Source organism: Schistocerca piceifrons, chromosome 6 (genome assembly GCF_021461385.2).
Source record: "Schistocerca piceifrons isolate TAMUIC-IGC-003096 chromosome 6, iqSchPice1.1, whole genome shotgun sequence".
Classification (NCBI taxonomy): domain Eukaryota; kingdom Metazoa; phylum Arthropoda; class Insecta; order Orthoptera; family Acrididae; genus Schistocerca; species Schistocerca piceifrons.
The window spans coordinates 135304988-135326729 of record NC_060143.1 but is presented as its reverse complement, the minus strand read 5'-3'; the positions used below and the strand labels follow the sequence as shown (position 1 = coordinate 135326729).

General features: G+C 41.8%; 1 protein-coding gene across 2 annotated transcripts in view; it reads right to left on the bottom strand.

Annotated features, from left to right (window-relative positions):
- Nucleotides 1-21742, bottom strand: part of LOC124802885 — a 226553-nt gene that overhangs the window by 119336 nt on the left and 85475 nt on the right. For both annotated transcript variants that reach the window (XM_047263933.1, XM_047263934.1), the window contains exons 3-4: nucleotides 12438-12595; nucleotides 12130-12230 (exon numbers count right to left, since the gene is read on the bottom strand). In XM_047263933.1, coding sequence (XP_047119889.1) covers nucleotides 12130-12230; nucleotides 12438-12595 — 259 coding nt within the window. The remainder of the gene's footprint in view (nucleotides 1-12129; nucleotides 12231-12437; nucleotides 12596-21742) is intronic.

The window sequence follows — 21742 nt, the reverse complement described above, 5'->3', positions numbered from 1 at the left end:
ATTTCCCTCAGGTGCAGCTGTTGGAAGTGCAGTGGCCAATGTGGCACATGGCAAAGGCAGCACAACAATTTGGTGAGCAGTGGGAGCCACAGTGGCTGTGCCGAGCAGGGTCTGTCGCATAGATTGGAGTGGTTCTTGATCATCATAGCCTGGAATGCGACTGTCTCCAGAGGTGCAGCACTAACTTAAGTTGCTTTGGTGGAAGGATATATCTGCAGTGTCATGAGAACATTTGACCACTAGGATGTAAGGAGATTCTCACAATCTCAGTGCTGCATACAACTTGCATGCCCTCGTACGTTGTGGCACTTGCAAGAGGCTTGACTACACAGTACCTCTATGTCTGTTTATGAACAACCTCACAGATGAGGCAGAAGCCATACCTGGTCTGTGAAACATACATGTAAGTGTGGTGGGTGTAATACATGGGGGCAGCTTTGCATACACCACAGTTTATATACCACCTTTTCTGACAACACTGACTGAACTCCATGATATCATCAGTGCTGTGCTGGCCAATATTGACAGGGACGTGCTCAAATGTGTATGAATCAAACTTGGCTACCACAAGATGTTTGTCATGAAACATGAGGAGAACAAATACAACATTTGTAATTATCTGTAAGAAACTTGAAAATATATTTTCCATACAATGTAGCATTCACTATTTTGTACATAATACTTTGTGAAATATATTTATCTAAACCCAATGAATCATTTTTAAACATCCTGTATTCTCATACAAAACTCTATAACATGCTACTGACAGACATTATGTTGAAAACAGAAAACAAATAGGTATTCAAAAACAAAGGAAAGAATACGTGGTTAGCCAGTACTTTCATAACTTATCTGAATATCCACACCCATAAATGAAAATTCAGATCATCTGTAATGTTTGCATCAAACTAAACTTGATTCTTTTTTCACATATAGGCAGCTATAGTAGTCTGTGTAGAGTTACATATATGCTTTGTTTGAATTATTGGATACAAACAGCAGCCGAGTAGTATAAAGTAGCAATGACTTTTTATTTTCAAAGCACCTATTTTTCTTCTAATGTCCATAAATGTGCATCAAGTAATTTAGAAGTAATTCCTACATGTATCAGTATGATCAGATTAGCATTTGTCATAATTTACATAGTCTGCAGTGATTGCTTCTACCTATTAATATTTAACTTTGTTTGTTCTGGATTACTGATGGCTCTCCTTCATGAGAGCACACATGGAACATGATGTGTGAACGAGTATGAAATGAACTGAAGAGGGAAGTTTACAATAAGTGTTCACTTCCATTTTTGCTTTAAGGCAATTGTGCAGCTGGAGTATGTATGCACAATAAAGTGTGTATTATATTACTGCATAGGCCTCAATTCACTAGTAAAAATCTATCTTTGACCTGTTCAATATCATGCATGACATAGTACAGTGTTGTGATTTCTCAGATCAATAAACTACAACACAATAAGCCTGCCCAGTTAGCCGTGTAGTCTAACGCACTGCTTTCCGGGAGGAAAAGCATGTCAGTCCCCGGCACAAATCTGCCCGGCAGATTAGTGTCGATGTCTGGTGTGCCAGCTAGTCTGTGCATGGTTTTTAAGGCGGTTTTCCATCTGCCTCGGCAAATGCAGTCCAGTTCCCCTTATTCTGCCTCAGTTACGCTATGTCGGTGATTGCTGGGCAAACACTTTCTCCACGTACGTGTACACCTTAATTACTCTACCACGCAAACATGGGGGTTACACTCGTCTGGTGTGAAATATTCGTGGGGGGCGTGGGGGGGGGGGGGGGGGGGAGGGGAGGGGGTGTCCACTGGGGGGGGCCAAACTGCACAGTAACCCTGGGTTCGGTGTGGGGTGGTGGTGGGGTGAGTGTACTGCTGTAGCCTGTTGTGGGATTGTGAACCACTGAGGGCTATGGTGGGGACAAAGGCTCTTCATTGTTTCTAGGTTCCTGGTTCCATACAGTACCATACAATACAATAAGAACAGACTGAAGAGATAACCTAATGGTGCGCACGAATAAGTACAGCTGTGGCTGGAAGGTACTAGTTAAGGGACCGACTGTCATGTCAGATGGCAGGCAAGGGGGTGTTGATATATAGCAAATGACTCTGTGAGGCAATTTTAAGACACCACTTGCAGGTGAAAAGGCGTGGCCCAGTGGACGCTGTATACAAGTGTGAAGTAATCAGGGCAGCACAGGGTACCGACATGCTGTGAAGAACCCATACATTGTATTTACAACAGCGTCTAGTGACCTGTGTGTGGGGACCGAAGCGGGCTGAGGAAAGCTGATGTTACTATTAAAGAGCACTCCACTTCTCCCTTCCAGAGGAGCTATGTCAAAGGCGTAGGTGTAAGACACATAAATAAGTGAGCCCGGATGCAGGCAGTTGTGTCACCATTCTGTCAGCATTTAGAACTGGAAAGAATGATGATTGTTTAAGTTGCAGGCCAACCACGACCTTTGGTGATGGATTTCAGCAGCCAACCAGCCTACTGGCACTCCCACCAACCTCCACTGCATGGACACACCGTAACTGTGGGGAGGGAGGAGGGTGGGGTGGGGGGTGGGGAACAGGCTGCAGCTTGGAGCTGCACCAGCACAAGGAATGAGAGGGCTGGTAGCATTCACTCTCTGGGTGACATTGTCCGGTGGACTGCAAGCTGCAATCGACAGGAGCAGGGCCGGGACATGAACTCATAGCCTCCCGGATGCAGAGCTGTCTCTGGTCACTGCACAAGCTGCCCTGGGCAGATGCCTGGAGCTGCTATGGCTCACTACAACAATGTCAGATGGCTGTTTCTCTTTGGTGCTCTACAGGGGTCCATGATTTGTGCTTGAGAAAGCAGCCAGCCATGTCATGGGCTACTGGTGCAGCCAACACATGTGGTGGCCACTTAGCCATGGTGTGAGTAGAAGCACTACATACGCCATGCTGGGCAACTGGATGCTGACAATGCAAACACACACGCAGTGCGGCACCATCACTGGGATCATCGATTTAGCTTCAATACAATAAAGTGAATGACACACTTGCCGATGTTTCTCTGCATTGCTGTGTCATCTGAGCAGGATACAGCCAGGGCAAGAGCACCACAGAAACAGATGCGAGCCTCTGCCAGCACCATACAGACTTGCCACCAGCACCACAGGCAGTGCGCAGATGAAGATACCAGCTTCGTCTTAACCAATTGCCGGCCGAGTATAATCTGCCAATAACCAGATGACAACAGACAGAAGCCTACTCAGAAGATAGAAGAGTAGCTCTGAGCCACTTGGTTATAGATCATTGTCCAGCGCTGACTTTAGACAGGGAATGTCATTTAGTGAGCTCTTAGGAGTAAACAGACAGTTGTAAATTGCATTTGCTACATACTGTGGAGTTTAGCTACAATTATTTGCACTTAGCCATTGAGGGCCTTTCTTGTGTTATATTACATGCTGTGTTGCAGACTTCATTATTCAACAAATCACAAAGATAAGTAAGCCTTTTTAACACATTTATATGACTTTGTTGTACCTGACCCTGAGGCATAGCTGTGTAATAGCGGCAGGGAGAAATTGTGTTAGCGGTGCACTGCACCATAAGCCATTTTGGAATTCACAAACTCGGCCTATTGTAACAATAGTGGCAACTTGGTCTCCACAGCAATAGCGACGAGGCCTTTACAAAACTGGCAATGAGGGTTTACAAAAGGCACGAGTCACCCTTCTCTCCCAAACCACACCTCTCAGTTGTTCTAACATATTATAACCCATTAGCGCAGGGCTTGTAACAATTGGTTGTCAGAAAGTGGTCATTTTGCTTTCCAACACAATACATTGTGTTGGAAAGTGTTTGTCCGTGTCCAACACTATGTTTTGATGATAGAGTTGGTTTTGGTGAATGGTTGTGAGGCAGTAGCACTTGATACAGATTCGATGGTACCAGCTCAGCATGATGCGGTGAGCAAGTTTTATTTATATTGTTTTTTATGTTTGCTCTCATTCTCAGAGTTAGTTGTGTCAGCTAGGGTATACAATGTTTCAGTTACTTTTGTGAAGCCAAGGGAACCCATGGATTTACATTTGTTTAGAGGTGATGGTAGATGTGATAATTTATTGCCAGTGAGGTGTTCATTTTGCAATTTGTCTGGGCATGTGTTGCCGAGTACCAGAGCTATAGCAACTGCTCGCTGTGTAAGTAGGCGTACTGGTCATTTATCTAGTATGGATGGACAGCCCAGAGGATTTAGAGTCAACTCTTAGGATCACAACACTTATAGAGGAGATGGATATGGCCACAAAGCAGAGAGTGGATCATTGTATGTTGGCTTCTGAAGTCAAGCATTACTGATGTGGTCAGGAGAGACATGTAAGAAAATAGTGTAAGCATCCGGAATGCTATGGGTGTGGCACAGTGGGCCACAGGGCATTTAAGTGTAGAGGCAGGAAGGGTGGAAAGCACCAGCAAGGGAAGCAGCTATTAAACGCAAACAGGATTCCTTCAACTGACTGAAGCAGTCCTCATAGACTGTAACATGATACAAGTTAATGCACAGATGGGATGCAGCTTTGGACTTAAAGGGTGGCAGGAAACAGAGATTTTTGGTGGACACAGGTGTGAATGTGTCCATCATCAGTCTGGACCTTGTGGGAAAGAGGATACTGAGGTTACATGGGATTGGTGATAATAGGGTGGAATCATTGGGTGTGGCAGTAATGGAGTTTTCAGTCAGGAAAATGAAGTTCAGCGAACGCATGGAGGCATTGCCATGCATAGGCAAAGGTTATTCAGTGATTCTCAAGCTATACTTTTTTAACAAACACAATGGAACTCAATGGGACTTTGTTTCACCTGGGGGAAACAGTTGCAACTGAGACAATGGTATAAGGTTCACCTATCATGGGGTTGAGACAAATTAAATGGTGTACGTCTTCAGCAAATATTAATCAGCAAGATAAAACACCAGCAGGTATAGGCAGATAGTGTGGGTTTCAGTGGATAAAGATTTGCCAAAGGAAACTTTATAGGTAGCTGAGTCATTCTTAAGCAATGAAGAGTTGGATAGTTTACATTGTTTTATTGTTCTATTCACAGGAGTTTAGCACATGTGAGCGACATTAATGGGGAACATATGATTCCGGTTAGTGAGGATAACTTTGTTAGAGGGAAGATGACTCTGACAAAGGGTGCAACAATAGCCATTCCGGAAGCCTTGGAACATGAGGACTTCAATAAGTCGAGGGTAGAGGAAAGCTACAAGCAAATCATCGATACAGAAATGTTATGAGGGAAAGTAGGTCATTTGAAGGACAGTGATCAAATGGCTATGGAGAACTTGTTGTCAAAATTTAGCAATTTATTTTATGTGAACGGAAGATTACCAGCAACCCCACTGATGCAACACCACATACTGACAGGATATAGTACACCAATTTATAGGAAGCCATACCATACAGCAAAGCTGCTGCAAGCACTGGTAGAAGAATTTATTGAACAAAAGCTATGGGATGGGATCATAGAACTGAATGATAGTTCCTGTTATACCAATATTGTCATTATGCCAAAAAAGTCAGCAGGCAGGACATGAAAATACAGATTTTGCTGTGACTATAGATATCTAAAAGTGTGAACCATTTTGGATACTTACCCAATTCCAAACCTCACGGAAACTTTGGATAATCTTGGTCAGTGTTGGTTCTTTACAATTTTTGACCTCAGGAGTGAATAACATCAATTGGAGGTGGCACCTGAAGATAGGCCAAAAACAGCGTTTGCTGTACCAGCAGGATATTTTCATTAAAAACACATGCCACTTGAACTAAAGAATGCACCAGCAAATTTTCAGTGGTTGTTAGATGGGGTGCCGAGAGGATTAAAGCTGAAAACTTGTTTAGTCTATCTCGATGACATAACTGTCTATTCAAAGGATTTACAGGAGCATGTGAGACATTTGGAGGTTGTCTGTAGTAGACTATGATCGGCACTTTTAAAGTTAAGTGTGAACAAGTGCCATTTCGCACAAACTCAGGTAAACCATCTGGGGCAAGTGATTAGTGAGCACGGAATACAGACTGATCATCTTAGTGACACAATTGAAAATTGTCTGATATCACAAATACTAAGCAGATACAGTTGTTCATTGGCCTCTGTAATCATTATAGATGGTTTATGAAGGACTTTGCAAAAGTAGCTGGACCTTTGAACAAACTGTTGAAGAAGGGGAACTGCTTACAGGAATATCAAAAGGCATTTGAAAAACTGGAAGAAATATTGGTTTCAGATCCACTATTGATTTTTACAGATTTTGAGAAAGAGTTTATCCTTTCACATGATGCTTCAAATGAGGCAGTTGGTTGTGTTTTAGTTCAAAAGGCTCTGAGCACTATGGGACTTAACATCTGAGGTCATCAGTCCCCTAGAACTTAGAACTACTTAAACCTAACTAACCTAAGGACATTACTCACATCCATGCCCGAGGCAGGATTTGAACCTGTGACTGTAGCAGCAGCGCGGTTCCGGACTGAAGTGCCAAGAACCGCTCGGTCACAACGGTGGCCAGTTGTGTTTGGGGACAGATGACAGTTGGTCAGGAACATCCAGTAGCTTGCACTTCCAGGCAGTTAAAAACAAGGTGGAGCACAATTACTTAATAACAGAGATAGAGATGTTGGTGATCATTACATATTTTCAGTGTTATCTGTATTGTAGGAAGTTTAAGGTCAGGGTGACAGACCAAACCTCATTGTTTGATTGCTTGGTTTAAAAGATCCATCTAGCTAAGTAATTCAGTGGGCACTTAACCTTAGTGAATTCGAGTATGAGGTAATCCATAAGCTAGGGAGATCACATGCAAATGCAGATTCATTAAGCCACATGGTAGTAATTTTAAGTATACTGGGGAAGAGCACTATACTGTGGCAGTGGGAAAAGGCAAAGGATACAGACTGCCAGGCATTTAAGTTACAACCACATTTCATTATGCATCAGGATTTGTTGTGTAGGACGATGAGGTGTGGACCATTGGTGGTTCCAGTGGGTTTTTGGAAGGAAGCTTTGCAGCAAGTTCATGACCACATGTTGTCAAGTCATGGTGGGTAATGTGTGACGGACAGACATGTAGCAGAGCAGTTCTGGAGGAGGAACAGGAAGCACACTGTGGAGCAGTATGTCAAGGACAGTGTGCCAAGCACGTTTCAGAGTGTGCCATTACAAAGGTTACCAGAGGCCTATGTTAGGGTTGGATGTCCTCAAGCCTTTATTAAAAACACCTGCAGGAAACAGGTACGTTCTCATGATCATTGATCATTTTCCTCAATTTTTGGCAATGTATTGGTGCCAGACCAATGGGATAGTACTGTAGCGCAGGTGTTAGTAAACAACTGGATATTAAAGTTTTGAGTGGCTGAGCCTGTAATTATGTACTGGGGTAACAGTTTTGTCTCAGATTCAATGAAACAACTATGGTGTGCGTTGCTTATATGGGAGTTACGGAAGAGTCAGTTTCATCCACAGACCAATGGGAGAACGGAATGCTTGCACAAGACAATTGCAAAAATGTTGAGCTTTTACATATGTTCCAGGCACTAAGATTGGGACACCTATTTACCTTACGTACAGTGTGCCTATAATTCAAAGGTTCACACTGCAATGGGCTTGTCACCATTTGAGGTCATGCACAGCAAGAAAATGCCATCTCCCTTTTAATGTTTTGATTCCTAAACTAGGACCGGAGTGGGAATCAGTGAGGAAGTTTGCTAGAAGAATTAGGAAGTTTGGAGGAATGTGCAAAAAGCAAACACAAATTTGCTACATGCCAGGAACAACCAAACAGATGGATGGGCAAATTGCCGCAGTACTGTGTGGGGCAGTAGGCAATGGTCACTAGTCTCTCTACATCAAAGGGGAAAAACAAAGAAATTGAGGAATGGTAGAGGGGATACCATAGCTATCGGCGACCAACCAGGAGGTGAAATTTACGTAGGGTAAAATGAAGGAACTTGGAATTGGTGAGCAACATAAGGTGCATGATGTACCATATAGGTTAAAGTCATGTAAGTTTTATAATTGTAGTTTGTTGTTGTTTTTGTCTAATACATCAGGGAATATATATTTTTATTGCCATAAGGATGTTTTATTTTATTTTAAATTTTTTTTTTAAATTTTTTACAGAGTTATTAGTTTTTTATGTCGTCATTATCAATACTGTTTTTATGGTGGATTGTGCATCCAAAGGAGGGTTGTGGTCTGGCCAGGTGGCCAAGTACGGACTGGTATGCAGTTTGCTTTCGGGGTAAGTAAATGGGACAAGGTGTAGGAAGGAGCTTCTGCCAGCCCAAGCATACTTCCAGAGGGTGGGAATGCATATTCATGTCAGAGACTGTGTGGTTGAATTGTTGCAAAGGAGGCAGACCAGTTGGGTTGAAAAAACTTGAGTGTCAGGAAAAAATGATCAGTAATGGCATGACTTAGGAGACAGTCGGGATGTATTTTCGTCTTCTGGCTATGCTTACAGGCTCAACTGTTATGACATTGTCATGGAACATGTTGTATTGGGCAGAAAGATCTCTGAAGGTATTACTCATTCAAGATTTAATGTGTGTATATGACACACTCAATCCAGGGTGTTTGCACCCCTTGGACAGAGTAATAGAGTCCCAGAAAGGGGAAATTTTGATGGAACAAATGTGGCAGCCGGTACAGCATTTCCAGGAAAACCAGAAGCATGAAGTATTAATGGCAATTGTATTGGCCACCAGTTGTGATGTGTTTCTAGCAGACTTTTGTGTATAGTATTTCTGGGTAAGATGCAAGCCTTACCTGTAGAATACTTGACCAGCATTGGTCAGGGAAAAAGTTAGTTTTAAGGCCTTAATTGGTGTATAAGGAGCCATGACAGTAGTAAAATGTGAGTGGAAATCCTGTATGGAGAATTAGGGAGATTGTCCTCAATATGTAAATTATTAGAGTTAAGGTAGTTGAGTGGGTGCACAATGTTAAAAGATTAGAGACAAATCTTATCAGAAGAGAGGAGGTATGCTGCGCCATGAATAAGTACAGACACGGATTTGGGGAATTCTTGTAAAGGGAGTGATTGTCACATCAGATGGTGGGCATGGTGGATGTTGATATTTAACAAACGATTCTGTCAGGCAGGTTTATGACACTACTCGCAGGTGAGAAGGCACTGTCCATTGGGCACTGTATACAAGTGTGAAGTAATCAGGGCAACACAGGTTATTGATGTGTTGTGAACAACCCATATGTTGCAGTTACAACAGTGTCTAGTGACCTGTGTGTAGGGGGTAAAGCAGGCTGAGAGAAGCTGATGATGCAATTATTACAGAGCACTTCACTTGTCCCCTCCTGATGAACTACACCAATGGTGTAGGGGAAAGACGTATAATCAGCGAGGCAGAGAGAAAATGCCCTTCTAAAATAGTGATAAATGGTAGAGCTGTTACAGAACCCAGTGCCATTTGTGAATCATTCAATGACTTTTTCATAAACTGTAACAAATTTGGTGACTGTTCACCACCAAAAACAAAGCCCAATATGACAGACACCAATTGCCCATGTTTTAAGTTTTCTCATGTTTCCATCTCAGATGTCATCAAAATCATAATGTCCCTAAAAACTTCAAAATCTGTGAGGTCCCCACTGAAATAATAAAAATAGTCCATCACAGTATTGCATATCCACTCTCTTTCATAATCAACCAATCTTTTGATGAGGGATGTTTCCCAAATCGATTAAAATATGCAGAAGTTCGGCCCATACATAAAAAAAGGCAAACAAGATGAATTGGGCAACTATAGGTCAATCTCACAGTTACCAATTTTCTCAAAAATATTTGAAAGAGCTGCATGTGATCAGATCGAAAATCACAATTCATCTAACAGCATTATCTTAGGCAATCAATATGGTTTCAGAAAAGGCTGTAGCACAATCCAGTCACAAAAGTCAGCAGATGTCTTAATGGTAAAATGTGTGTGTCAGGCATCTTTTGAGACCTGTCCAAAGCCTTCGACACAATAAATCATGACCTGCTTCTCCAAAAATTGGCACGCTATGGTTTTCAAGGCAAACCTCTTAGCTGGATGTCATCATACTTGGCAAACAGAAAACAAAGAGTACTTATTAACATCAATGGCAAGAAATTTCTCTCTGGCTGGAAACACACTCAGTTAGGTGTTCCACAAGGTTCAATATCAGGGCCACTACTTTTTCTGTATTATATTAATGATATGCCATGTCAGGTCCAGTCTGATACTATCCTCTATGCAGATGACTCAACAGCTGTAGTCTGTTGTAAAAACGAGGTAGACCTAATTCATCATATTGAACAAACACCTGGGGAAGTGTAGGCGTGGGTCAAAAACAATAACTTGACATTAAATTTTACAAAAACAGAAATTGTTCATTTCACCACAAAAAAATCTGCACAATCTATAAATGAAATAAGGTATATGGACAAAAAATTAGAGATGCAGACTGTGGCAAATTCCTTGGCGTATTAGTCAATAAAAACCTGTTATGGAGTCACCATGTTGACAACATACTGGGTCGACTGAATAGCTTTGTATATATTATGAATACCTTATATAGTATTACTGATTTAGCTGTAAGAAAAACTGTATATAATGCATATATTGTTTCAGTCATTAGGTATAGTATAATTTTCTGGGGGTCTGAAAAAACAAATTTACTTAGAGCTTTTAGACTACAAAAAAGAATCATCCGAGCAATGGTGGGAGCAAAACCACAGCAACATTGTAAACCTTTATTTGTAAAACTAGATCTAATGAGCATTCCAAGCATATACATCTATGAAACTCTCACTTTCACGAAAAGAAACCCACAACTTTTTGAGGGCAACTTCTTCTTGCATCAATAAGATACTAGATATAGAACAAGCTACATGTTACCTACCCACCATTTAAAATCATATGAAAAAAACCCATACTATATGGGCATGAAATCTGTAAATAAAATATGGAAAGATATGGATGACCCAAATGTAAAAGGTACCAAAAGAGACCTGGAAAAATATCTGAAAGATAAATGTTACTATAGTGTAGAAGATTTCATGAATGGCAACAATGCATTATAATTGTGTTACACCATATATATTATTAGTTTACTGTATATTTTTAGTATTATTATATATAGTGTAAAACTGACAAGTCACCTATGTCACAATCTTTGATTGTATAAGGCATGTTATGTGATGATAAAAACTGAATTGAATAGAGTCTTATTTACAGCATCACTGCTTTCACTCCATTGAAGAATATTTAAATTTATGAAGTGTGTGTTATATAAATACAAATGTATGAAGTGTTTTATTGTAACCTTAAATACGTGTGCCTAGAAATGACTTTCAGCTGTATATTTATAACTTGATTTGTCCAATGTGTTATGCATAAGTTGCTTTGTAGACAACAGGACCAATAAATACAACAACAACAACAGCCCTGCCCCTGACAGGGTAGACATACCTTTTACGTAAATGGAATAGGATGTTCCATGTGGGTGCATAGTGCAGGTGTTGTTTCTGGTTTTTCAGAGGAGAATGGCCCATGAAGCGAGTCTCTGGGTGTAGGCATGGTATAAGGACTGAGTAGGGTGTTTTGTAGAATGTGTGTGTGGAGGCATATGATTTTGGGAGCGATAGGAAGACGATATCATAAACAAGTTAAGTTATGTAGTTAATGTGCTAAATGGCTTTAAATTTTCTAAATGTGTTCAAATGTGCGTGAATTCCTAGGGGACCAAACTGCTAAGGTCATTGGTCCCTAGACTTACACACTACTTAAACTAACTTATGCTAAGAACAACACACACACCCATGCCCAAGGGAGGACTCAAACCTCCGGTGGGAGTGATCGTGGAATTAGCGACATGGTGCCTCTAACTGTGCGGCCACTCCGTGCGGCTCAAATTTTCTCAGACTTATAGTAATCTCAAGAGGTTCAAAATTCATGGGCTTTTAATTGAGTAGTCTACTTATTAATTAATTACAAAATTAAAAAAATGAACTATTTTACAACCAGTTAACATTATACATTTTCCTATAATATGTTAGAATGATAGGTAACATCCAAGAGGAATTTGGCAAATTGAGAACATACATACTTGTTCCTGATGAATAGTTGTCATGAATGTGATTTCCTTGAGAAAATCCTTCTTGCTGATTTACTCTCACAGCTGCTTGACCCAACCGATCATGATCAATGCTACAAGGAACAGAAATTATTGCTACACATCATTCAAGTACATTATATAAATAAGAATCTCTCATACTTTTTCATTCATTAATTATCTTACAAAACTAGAAAAAATTACACATGTGTGATTTTCTGTGAGGGGCAATAGACTTTTCATATTATACTAACAAAATGTTATTAAATGCCAAACTGAAAATTCTAAAAGCACACACATACTGTATTAAAGGCTTTTTGTTTTGAAGGCCTCCAGGAATAACCTCTGGTGTTCGACTATTTAGTGTGACTATGCATCTCTGATAGCGTTCTGGCCTCCATGCCTCGGTATCTGGTTTGTATGACTGTATACGGCGGCCGTATCTGTTACCATACTTATTCTGCAACATTAAATCATGTTTAGTTGCTATGTTCTCTTTATGTGACATATTTACTTACTATGTTACCATGCAGACTGAAAAAAATGTGATTATGGGTAATGTTGCTGGAAACTGTTATTTCAGCATTTTATTAAAGATAGAAGATACTATATTAACATGAAGACTACACAAGGTACAAGAAAGTACTTCCACATTAGTGCTTACTACCATGCAAACAAAAGGCACACCTGAATACACGGAGTACAATATCTGAAAGAGCTTAAAGCTATCATAAAGACTTGTAGCACCAAACCCTTCATCTCACACTGAAATGGTGAATGACAATTTCTTGGCTTCTCCATAAAGCTGCAATCCACCATGAAATTAGTTTTCAGAGAACTAGTTATCTATTTACAGGATGGTGATTTTTTACAGTGGAGGAATCAAAGCAGAATTTCAGTAGTGCAAAGATTGGCAACAGGAATGTAAAATTGGGCACTTCACAAAATGTAAAAAGTGTATTATCCAATGACTATAATATCAATGGCCCAAATTTGAAACAGCCAACTCCTACAAATACCTGGGAGCACAAATCTTTTGGGATACGATTTGGAAAGCTCACATAATTAAACAATGGAAAATCCATGAAGGAATAATGACAGTGTTATGGAAAGAGTAGAATGCTACACACCATATGGACAGGATGTTGAACTGCAGATGGGCACAACAAAAAGACTACTGTACAAGTGAGCTTTTGTGCAAAATGCCTTCTTCTAATGTAGAAAACACACACATTCATGCAGGCACAACTCACACACATGACCACTGTCTCTGAGTCCGGAGTGCGAGCAACTTTGCCTGACGGGAGAAGCAATTTGGGGGATGGGGTAAGGAGGTGCCGGGCATGGGGAGGGATAGGTTGTAGGGGTGGGAATGGGTGTAGTGCTGCTTGTGGGAGCATGTAGGGATGTATTAGGGACAAGATAGGGCTGCTATGGTCAGTCAGGTGGTTGGGGAAAGGGGGGGGGGAGCAAGAAGAGGAGAGGCATAAAGGAGGGGAAAAGAGAGAGAGAGAGAGAGAGAGAGAGAGAGAGAGAGAGAGAGAGAGAGAGAGAGAGAGAGAGACTAGTATGTGCATTGGTGGTATAGAAGGCTGTGTAGTGTTGAGTTGGGGCAGAGATGGGGTAGGTGGGTGAAGAACAGGGACTACCAAAGAGTAAGACAAGGGGGATTTTGGGAATGTAGGATAGGTAACCCGTGGTCTAGGGGTAGTGTCTTTGATTTGTAATCAAAACGTCTTCGGTCCCGGGTTCGATCCCCGCCACTGCCTAAATTTTGATAAATAATTCGCATTGGTGGTGAAGACTTCCAGCTTAAGAAGTCAGCCTCATTCTGCCAACGGCCTTGTCAAAGAGGGCAGAGGAGCGGTTAGAGGTTCAGGGCACTCTCTTGTCCTAGGGGTGGGAAATTGCCCTTAAAGGCGGAAGAATCAGCAATCATCAACGACATGAGGATGCAGAAGGCAGTGTCATGAAGATCTCTCCATTGGCAAAAGATTCCGGAATAGTCCCCCATTCGGATCTCCGGGAGGGGACTGCCAAGGGGGAGGTTACCATGAGAAAAAGATTGAATAATCAACGAAAGGATAACGTTCTAAGAGTCGGGGCGTGGAATGTCAGAAGCTTGAACGTGGTAGGGAAACTAGAAAATCTGAAAAGGGAAATGCAAAGGCTCAATCTAGATATAGTAGGGGTCAGTGAAGTGAAGTGGAAGGAAGACAAGGATTTCTGGTCAGACGAGTATCGGGTAATATCAACAGCAGCAGAAAATTGTATAACAGCTGTAGGATTCGTTATGAATAGGAAGGTAGGGCAGAGGGTGTGTTACTGTGAACAGTTCAGTGACCGGGTTGTTCTAATCAGAATCGACAGCAGACCAACACCGACAACAACAGTTCAGGTATACATGCCGACGTCGCAAGCTGAAGATGAACAGATAGAGAAAGTGTATGAGGGTATTGAAAGGGTAATGCAGTATGTAAAGGGGGACGAAACTCTAATAGTCATGGGCGACTGGAATGCAGTTGTAGGGGAAGGAGTAGAAGAAAAGGTTACAGGAGAATATGGGCTTGGGACGAGGAATGAAAGAGGAGAAAGACTAATTGAGTTCTGTAACAAGTTTCAGCTAGTAATAGCGAATACCCTGTTCAAGAATCACAAGAGGAGGAGGTATACTTGGAAAAGGCCGGGAGATACGGGAAGATTTCAATTAGATTACATCATGGTCAGACAGAGATTCCAAAATCAGATACTGGATTGTAAGACGTACCCAGGAGTAGACATAGACTCAGAAAACAATATAGTAGTGATGAAGAGTAGGCTGAAGTTCAAGACATTAGTCAGGAAGAATCAATAAGCAAAGAAGTGGGATACGGAAGTACTAAGGAATGACGAGATACGTTTGAAGTTCTCTAACGCTATAGATACAGCAATAAGGAATAGCGCAGTAGGCAGTACAGTTGAAGAGGAATGGACACCTCTAAAAAGGGCCATCACAGAAGTTGGGAAGGGAAACATAGGTACAAAGAAGGTAGCAAGTACAAACATGTTCCGGGAAAATCAGGAATACAGAAGTACAAGTCACTGAGGAATGAAATAAATAGGAAGTGCAGGGAAGCTAAGATGAAATGGCTGCAGGAAAAATGTGAAGACATTGAAAAAGATATGATTGTCGGAAGGACAGACTCAGCATACAGGACATTAAAAGCAACAGTGGTAACATTAAGAGTGCAATGGGAATTCCACTGTTAAATGCAGAGGAGAGAGCAGATAGGTGGAAAGAATACATTGAAAGCCTCTATGAGGGTGAAGATTTGTCTGATGTGATAGAAGAAGAGACAGGAGTTGATTTAGAAGAGATAGGGGATCCAGTATTAGAATCAGAATTTAAAAGAGCTTTGGAGGACTTATGGTCCAATAAGGCAGAAGGGATAGATAACAGTCCATCAGAATTTCTAAAATCTTTGGGGGAAGTGGCAACAAAACGACTATTCACGTTGGTGTGTAGAATATATGAGTCTGGCGACATACCATCTGACTTTCGGAAAAGCACCATCCACACAATTCCGAAGACGGCAAGAGCTGATAAGTGCGAGAATTATTGCACAATCAGCTTAACAGCTCATGCATCGAAGCTGCTTACAAGAATAATATACAGAAGAATGGAAAAGAAAATTGAGAATGCGCTAGGTGACGATCAGTTTGGCTTTAGGAAAAGTAAAGGGACGAGAGAGGCAATTCTGACATTACGGCTAATAACGGAAGCAAGACTAAAGAAAAATCAAGACACTTTCATAGGATTTGTCGACCTGGAAAAAGCGTTCGACAATATAAAATGGTGCAAGCTGTTCGAGATTCTGAAAAAAGTAGGGGTAAGCTATAGGGAGAGATGGGTCATATACAATATGTACAACAACCAAGAGGGAATAATAAGAGTGGACGATCAAGAACGAAGTGCTCGTATTAAGAAGGGTGTAAGACAAGGCTGTAGCCTTTCAACCCTACTCTTCAATCTGTACATCGAGGAAACAATGATGGAAATAAAAGAAAGGTTCAGGAGTGGAATTAAAATACAAGGTGAAAGGATATCAATGATACGATTCGCTGATGACATTGCTATCCTGAGTGAAAGTGAAGAAGAATTAAATGATCTGCTGAACGGAATGAACAGTCTAATGAATACACAGTATGGTTTGAGAATAAACTGGAGAAAGACGAAGGTAATGAGAAGTAGTAGAAATGAGAACAGCGAGAAACTTAACATCAGGATTGATGGTCATGAAGTCAATGAAGTTAAGGAATTCTGCTACCTAGGCAGTAAAATAACCAATGACGGACGGAGCAAGGAGGACATCAAAAGCAGACTCGCTATGGTAAAAAAGGCATTTCTGGCCAAGCGAAGTCTACTAATATCAAATATCGGCCTTAATTTGAGGAAGAAATTTCTGAGGATGTACGTCTGGAGTACAGCATTGTATGGTAGTGAAACATGGACTGTGGGAAAACTGGAACAGAAGAGAATCGAAGCATTTGAGATGTGGTGCTATAGACGAATGCTGAAAATTAGGTGGACTGATAAGGTAAGGAATGAGGAGGTCCTACGCAGAATCGGAGAGGAAAGGAATATGTGGAAAACACTGATAAGGAGAAGGGACAGGATGATAGGACATCTGCTACGACATGAGGGAATGACTTCCATGGTACTAGAGGGAGCTGTAGAGGGCAAAAACTGTAGAGGAAGACAGAGATTGGAATACATCAAGCAAATAATTGAAGACGTAGATTGCAAGTGCTACTCTGAGATGAAGAGGTTAGCACAGGAAAGGAATTAGTGGCGGGCCGCGTCAAACCAGTCAGTAGACTGATGACAAAAAAAAAGGATATACTGCAGGGAGAGTTCCCACCTTTCCCGAACTGCACAGGTGGGGACACTCCCTGCAATTGGCCACAACCTTCACTAGTCCCCAGCCCCTTCCCTCCTCCCACTCCAGTGCTACATAGCCCTCTATTCCAGCAACACGCCCACTAGCCTCTCTCCCTTCTTCCCGCCCCCTCTCTCTCCTCCTCTTTCCCCTCCTTTACTTCTCCGCCTCTTCCATTCCCTCCCCCCATTAAACCTCACATGACAGTACCCAACACTAACCCCTGCACATTCCCATAAGCTGCAATACATCCTTCCCCATACCTATTTTGCTATCCTTCCCTCTCCGTACCCCTACCTCCTCCTTACAGCCCCCCCCCTCCCTCCCCACCTCCTCTGCCTGCCCAGGCTACTAATCCTATCAGGCACAGCTGCCACAGTGGGGCCTCAGGAGCCAGCAACAATGGTTGTGTGCCTGAGTTGTGCTTGTGTAAATGTGTGCATGTGTGTGAGTTTCCTATGCTAAAAGAAGGCCTTTTGGCCAAAAGCTTACATGTATGGCACTCTTTTTGTTGTGCCTGTTTGTGACTCAATATGTCCTCTGTATTGCAAGCAGCAATCTATCCTTTTCATAATATTGTCAAATATCACATAATCTGAGTCATATATACGACAGTGGCATTTAAGCAGTTATTCTTCCCAGTACATCTAGAGATGCTGTTTTAGGTGCAAGTTGACTGTTCAGAATTCAGTTTGTGGCTCATTTCTGTTTGGGTCATCCTGGGATGCTCTGTTGTCAGTCTGTCCGCAATGTGCTTGAGTTTTCTGTGCTGGTAAGTTCTGTATTCATATTATTTTTAAAGGATCCAGTGCAAGATCCCAAGTTTTATTCAGCCAATAGCCCATCTCCCAATTGCTAGGTTCTCCATCAGTTGAATCTCAATTGCTTCCCTCATTACACTGTTTCAGTATCTAGGTGTCTGGTCTAGGATTCTCTTTTCTTCATAGTTCATCGAATGAAGTGTTCAGTGATTGCTGACTTGGTTGGTTGTTACAGATGAGTGTGATGTGCATGTTCTTGGCATTTGAGGTCAACAGTTCTTGTAGTCTGTCAAACATATGACAAGCCACTTTGGCTAGCTTTCACAGACCAAGATCATGTTTAACATTCCCAACGAGTCCTCTGTTCTTGGTTGGTGGACAGACACACTTAATGATGTACTTTCTCAGTATCCTGCTGACTTTATCCTGATCTTCTCCCTGGTCAGGTGGTTGAGTGTCTGGGTGAATGAACTTCCCAATCTGCTTAGCAGTATACCTATTTCTGCAGAACACAGTGTGTAGATGTTCATTCTTTGACATCAAGTTGTCTTTGTCTAATGATAAGTATGTCCTGTGGACATGAACTCAGTGGTACCCTCCTTTGTGTACATTTAGTAGTCCACACAGCCTTGCTGATACTGAAGGTCCTGACCACAATTCTTTGATGAGCATGTCTGGTTGCCTGTTGCCTTCAGTACAGTACTGGTCTTCCTGCCACTCTAGACATGGATCAGATTCCAGTCATCTATATGCCTTGTTATCAACGAGTTCATGAATTTTCTCATTATAATCCGGTTGCTACATAATGACTACACAGAATTTCCTTTGTCTATTGGCACCATAAAAATGCTGCTATCTCCTCATAGTTTCTTCAGTGTCATCCTCTCATCCCTGGTGATGTTTGATTTTGGTAGTTTTGTCTTGGTAATCGCTCTGCAAGTTCAACAGCAGATTTCTCTATCAGATTCAGTGGACTCTTGTTGGCAATTTGCTTCACTGTACTGATAAATATTGAGATAGGGACACTGCTCGGTGTTGGTGTAAAATTGAGGAATTTGCTGAGTGCCTTCATGGTGATGTCATCAAGACACTGGCTACTTAAATTAATCACAGTCCTTATATCATCTGCCTGCTCTGACTTCTTTCACATACGATCAAACTTCGCAGATTGGCTGCCCTGGCATTTTACTTAGCCTACCAGGGCATTTTTATGTGTGTGCCCTGCTAGAGACCAAATCTTTGTTTGCCAGTGACGCTGCCGTACACAGGTGTAAAAGTAAAATATTCCCAGAAACTACATTTAGTCTGTGGTGCATGTCTCAAATCCTTTCCCTCACAAATGCCATGCATCCCAGTTGTTTGCTCTTGTTTGCCACTCTAGAGTTATAATGTATTTGATATTGGTGAAAATCAGTACTATTTCTACATCACAATATCTCAGCAGAAAGAAAAGAAAACTAAGCATCTTCCTTTCCTCTGTTGCAACTTATCTATCCTCATGAAATTGTAGTACGTCCCCTCCCCATAGTGCCAGCTGATGTACTTCTTCAGGCTTTCTCAGCAGTTTGCTAATATTCTTGAGTTCTTGTGTTTACTGTCAGATATCGCCAACATTGTTGCACAATATTTTGGTGAAGTGACTCACCAGATGCTCAATGAGGCTGATCATTGGATGAATGAGTCCATAATTTGTACCCCCAATCATCCCGCTCCATCCAAGTACTGCTCTTGTAGCCTTCCGACTCCATCTACGATCCACTATCACTGCTTTCCTTCTCTTTCTGCAGTCTGCTCCTGCAGGTCCGTCCTTAGGCATCTGCATCACCTGATACCCATTCTGCAGCCCAACTTGCCACCTTTCTGCTCCTGCAGGCACTATTCTTAAGCACCTGTGCTGCCTGATACACCGTTTGAGGTCCACTCCTGCTGTTTTCTCACTCCATCTGTGGCCCACTCCCACAAGAACTGCCTTTGGGCACTTATGCAGCCTCATACTCCATCTGTGGTTTGCGTTTCCTGCCTTCCTTCTCCCACATGTGCTACCCTCTTGTGTCAGCACTGCCCAGTGCTCCATAGTATGTTCTCATTTTGAATAATAACTGCTTGGCTCATCTTGTAAAGAGCCGAGCCCCCTCATACTAGACAGTGTGCTCTACATGTTATCTACTCCCACATGTGTCATCTTCAGCTGTTCTGCTTTTGGTCCAGGCTGACTGGCTGTGTTCGGTTTGAGGTCTGTTCTCATTTGGATCATCCTAGGATCCTCTACTGTCAGTCTGTTCTTCGTAGCAGGATGCTTAAGGTTTCTGTGCTGACGAGTTCTGCAGTTATTGTGCTTCTGGTAGGTCCAGTGAAGGATCCTGAGATTTACTCATCTGATAGCCCCTTCCCAGTTGATTAGGTCCTCTGTTAGTCAACTCTTGATCAATTCTCTCATGACACTGTCACAGTATCTGAGTAACTCAGCTATGATTTTCATCTCTTCATAACTCATTGAATGATAAATATCCAAGCAGTAATCAGCAATGCCTGGATTGGTTGCTTGTTGCAGTTGGCGTGGTGTGGATGTTCTTGGCATCTGACATCAACAGTTCTTGTAGTTTGTCCAACATGTGACATCCCATATTGGCAAGATATACTATGAATTCATTGGTTTTGTAAGCCAAGGTCCTTTTTAACATTCCCCAGTAGTACTCTGATCTTGGTTGGCAAGCAGGACACATACCTGATGATGTATTTTCTCAGTATTCTGCAGACTCTGGTGAAGACATATCCTGCATAGTGCAGACAAGCCAGACATTGGGTTTATCTTGATCTTCTTCCTCATCATGTGATCAAGTATCCGGGTGAAAGGCCTCCACGTTGTGCTTAGTAATGTATATATTTCTGCAGAACACTGTGTGTAGATCTTCTGTCTCTGACATCAAGCTGTCTTCATCATGGAGGGAGCCCAGCATGAAACCTACAGAGTGATTACCAAGACAAAACCACTGAAATGAAACACCTCCAAGTTTGAGATATCTGCACTGAAGAAAGCCTGAGGAAACAGCAGCACTGAGGGGTTGCCAGAAGACAAAGGAAACCGTATACTCATTATCCAGTGAATTAAATATAATTAGAAAATACACTAACTTCTTGATAACTGGCATATAGATAACTGGAACATAATCTGGATTGGGTAGGTAGTACTTTGTTGAAGGCAATAGACATGCCAAACATGCTCATCAAAGGATCATGGTCAACTTCTCCAGTACCACCAAAGTTGTGTGGACTACCTAAGGTGCACAAACAGTGTGTACCACTGCATCCAACTGTCAGCGACAATGATGAGGAAACATACCATCAAGCTAAATACTTAAAGACACTGCTGAGCCCATGTGAGGGGAACTACATTCAATGCATCTGTAACTCCGTGGATTAAATAGAATCAAGGCTCTACATATCTCAGAGATGCATATAATAGTCAGTTTTGATGCGATTCCCTGTTTACCATGGAGCCACTGAAATACTCATTTGAGCTGATGCAGAAAAGTTTGATGATGCTCTGATAGATCTTTCCAGGTATGCATTGAGCTCTACATATTACTTATATTATGAAAAGACAAAGGCAGTAGCCATGAGCAGTTCCTTCTGTCCAGGGTGTGTCAATCTATTCACCCACAATATCAAGCACAAAGCATTAAAGATCAAGGAACAAATGTGTTTCTTTAGGTACGTTGGTGACAACCTTTGTGATTTGGCCCTATGGCAGGAACAGCCTCAGCGAGTTTTTGCAACATCTAAACTCTTGTCATCTGAACATAATGTTCATCATGGAATTGGAAAAGAATGGTCAGCTACCATTCCTGGATGTACTAGTTTACATCTGCAGGTGAGTAGCTGTCACACTCAGATCATCAGAATGGGGTCCTAAAGACCCAGGTGTAC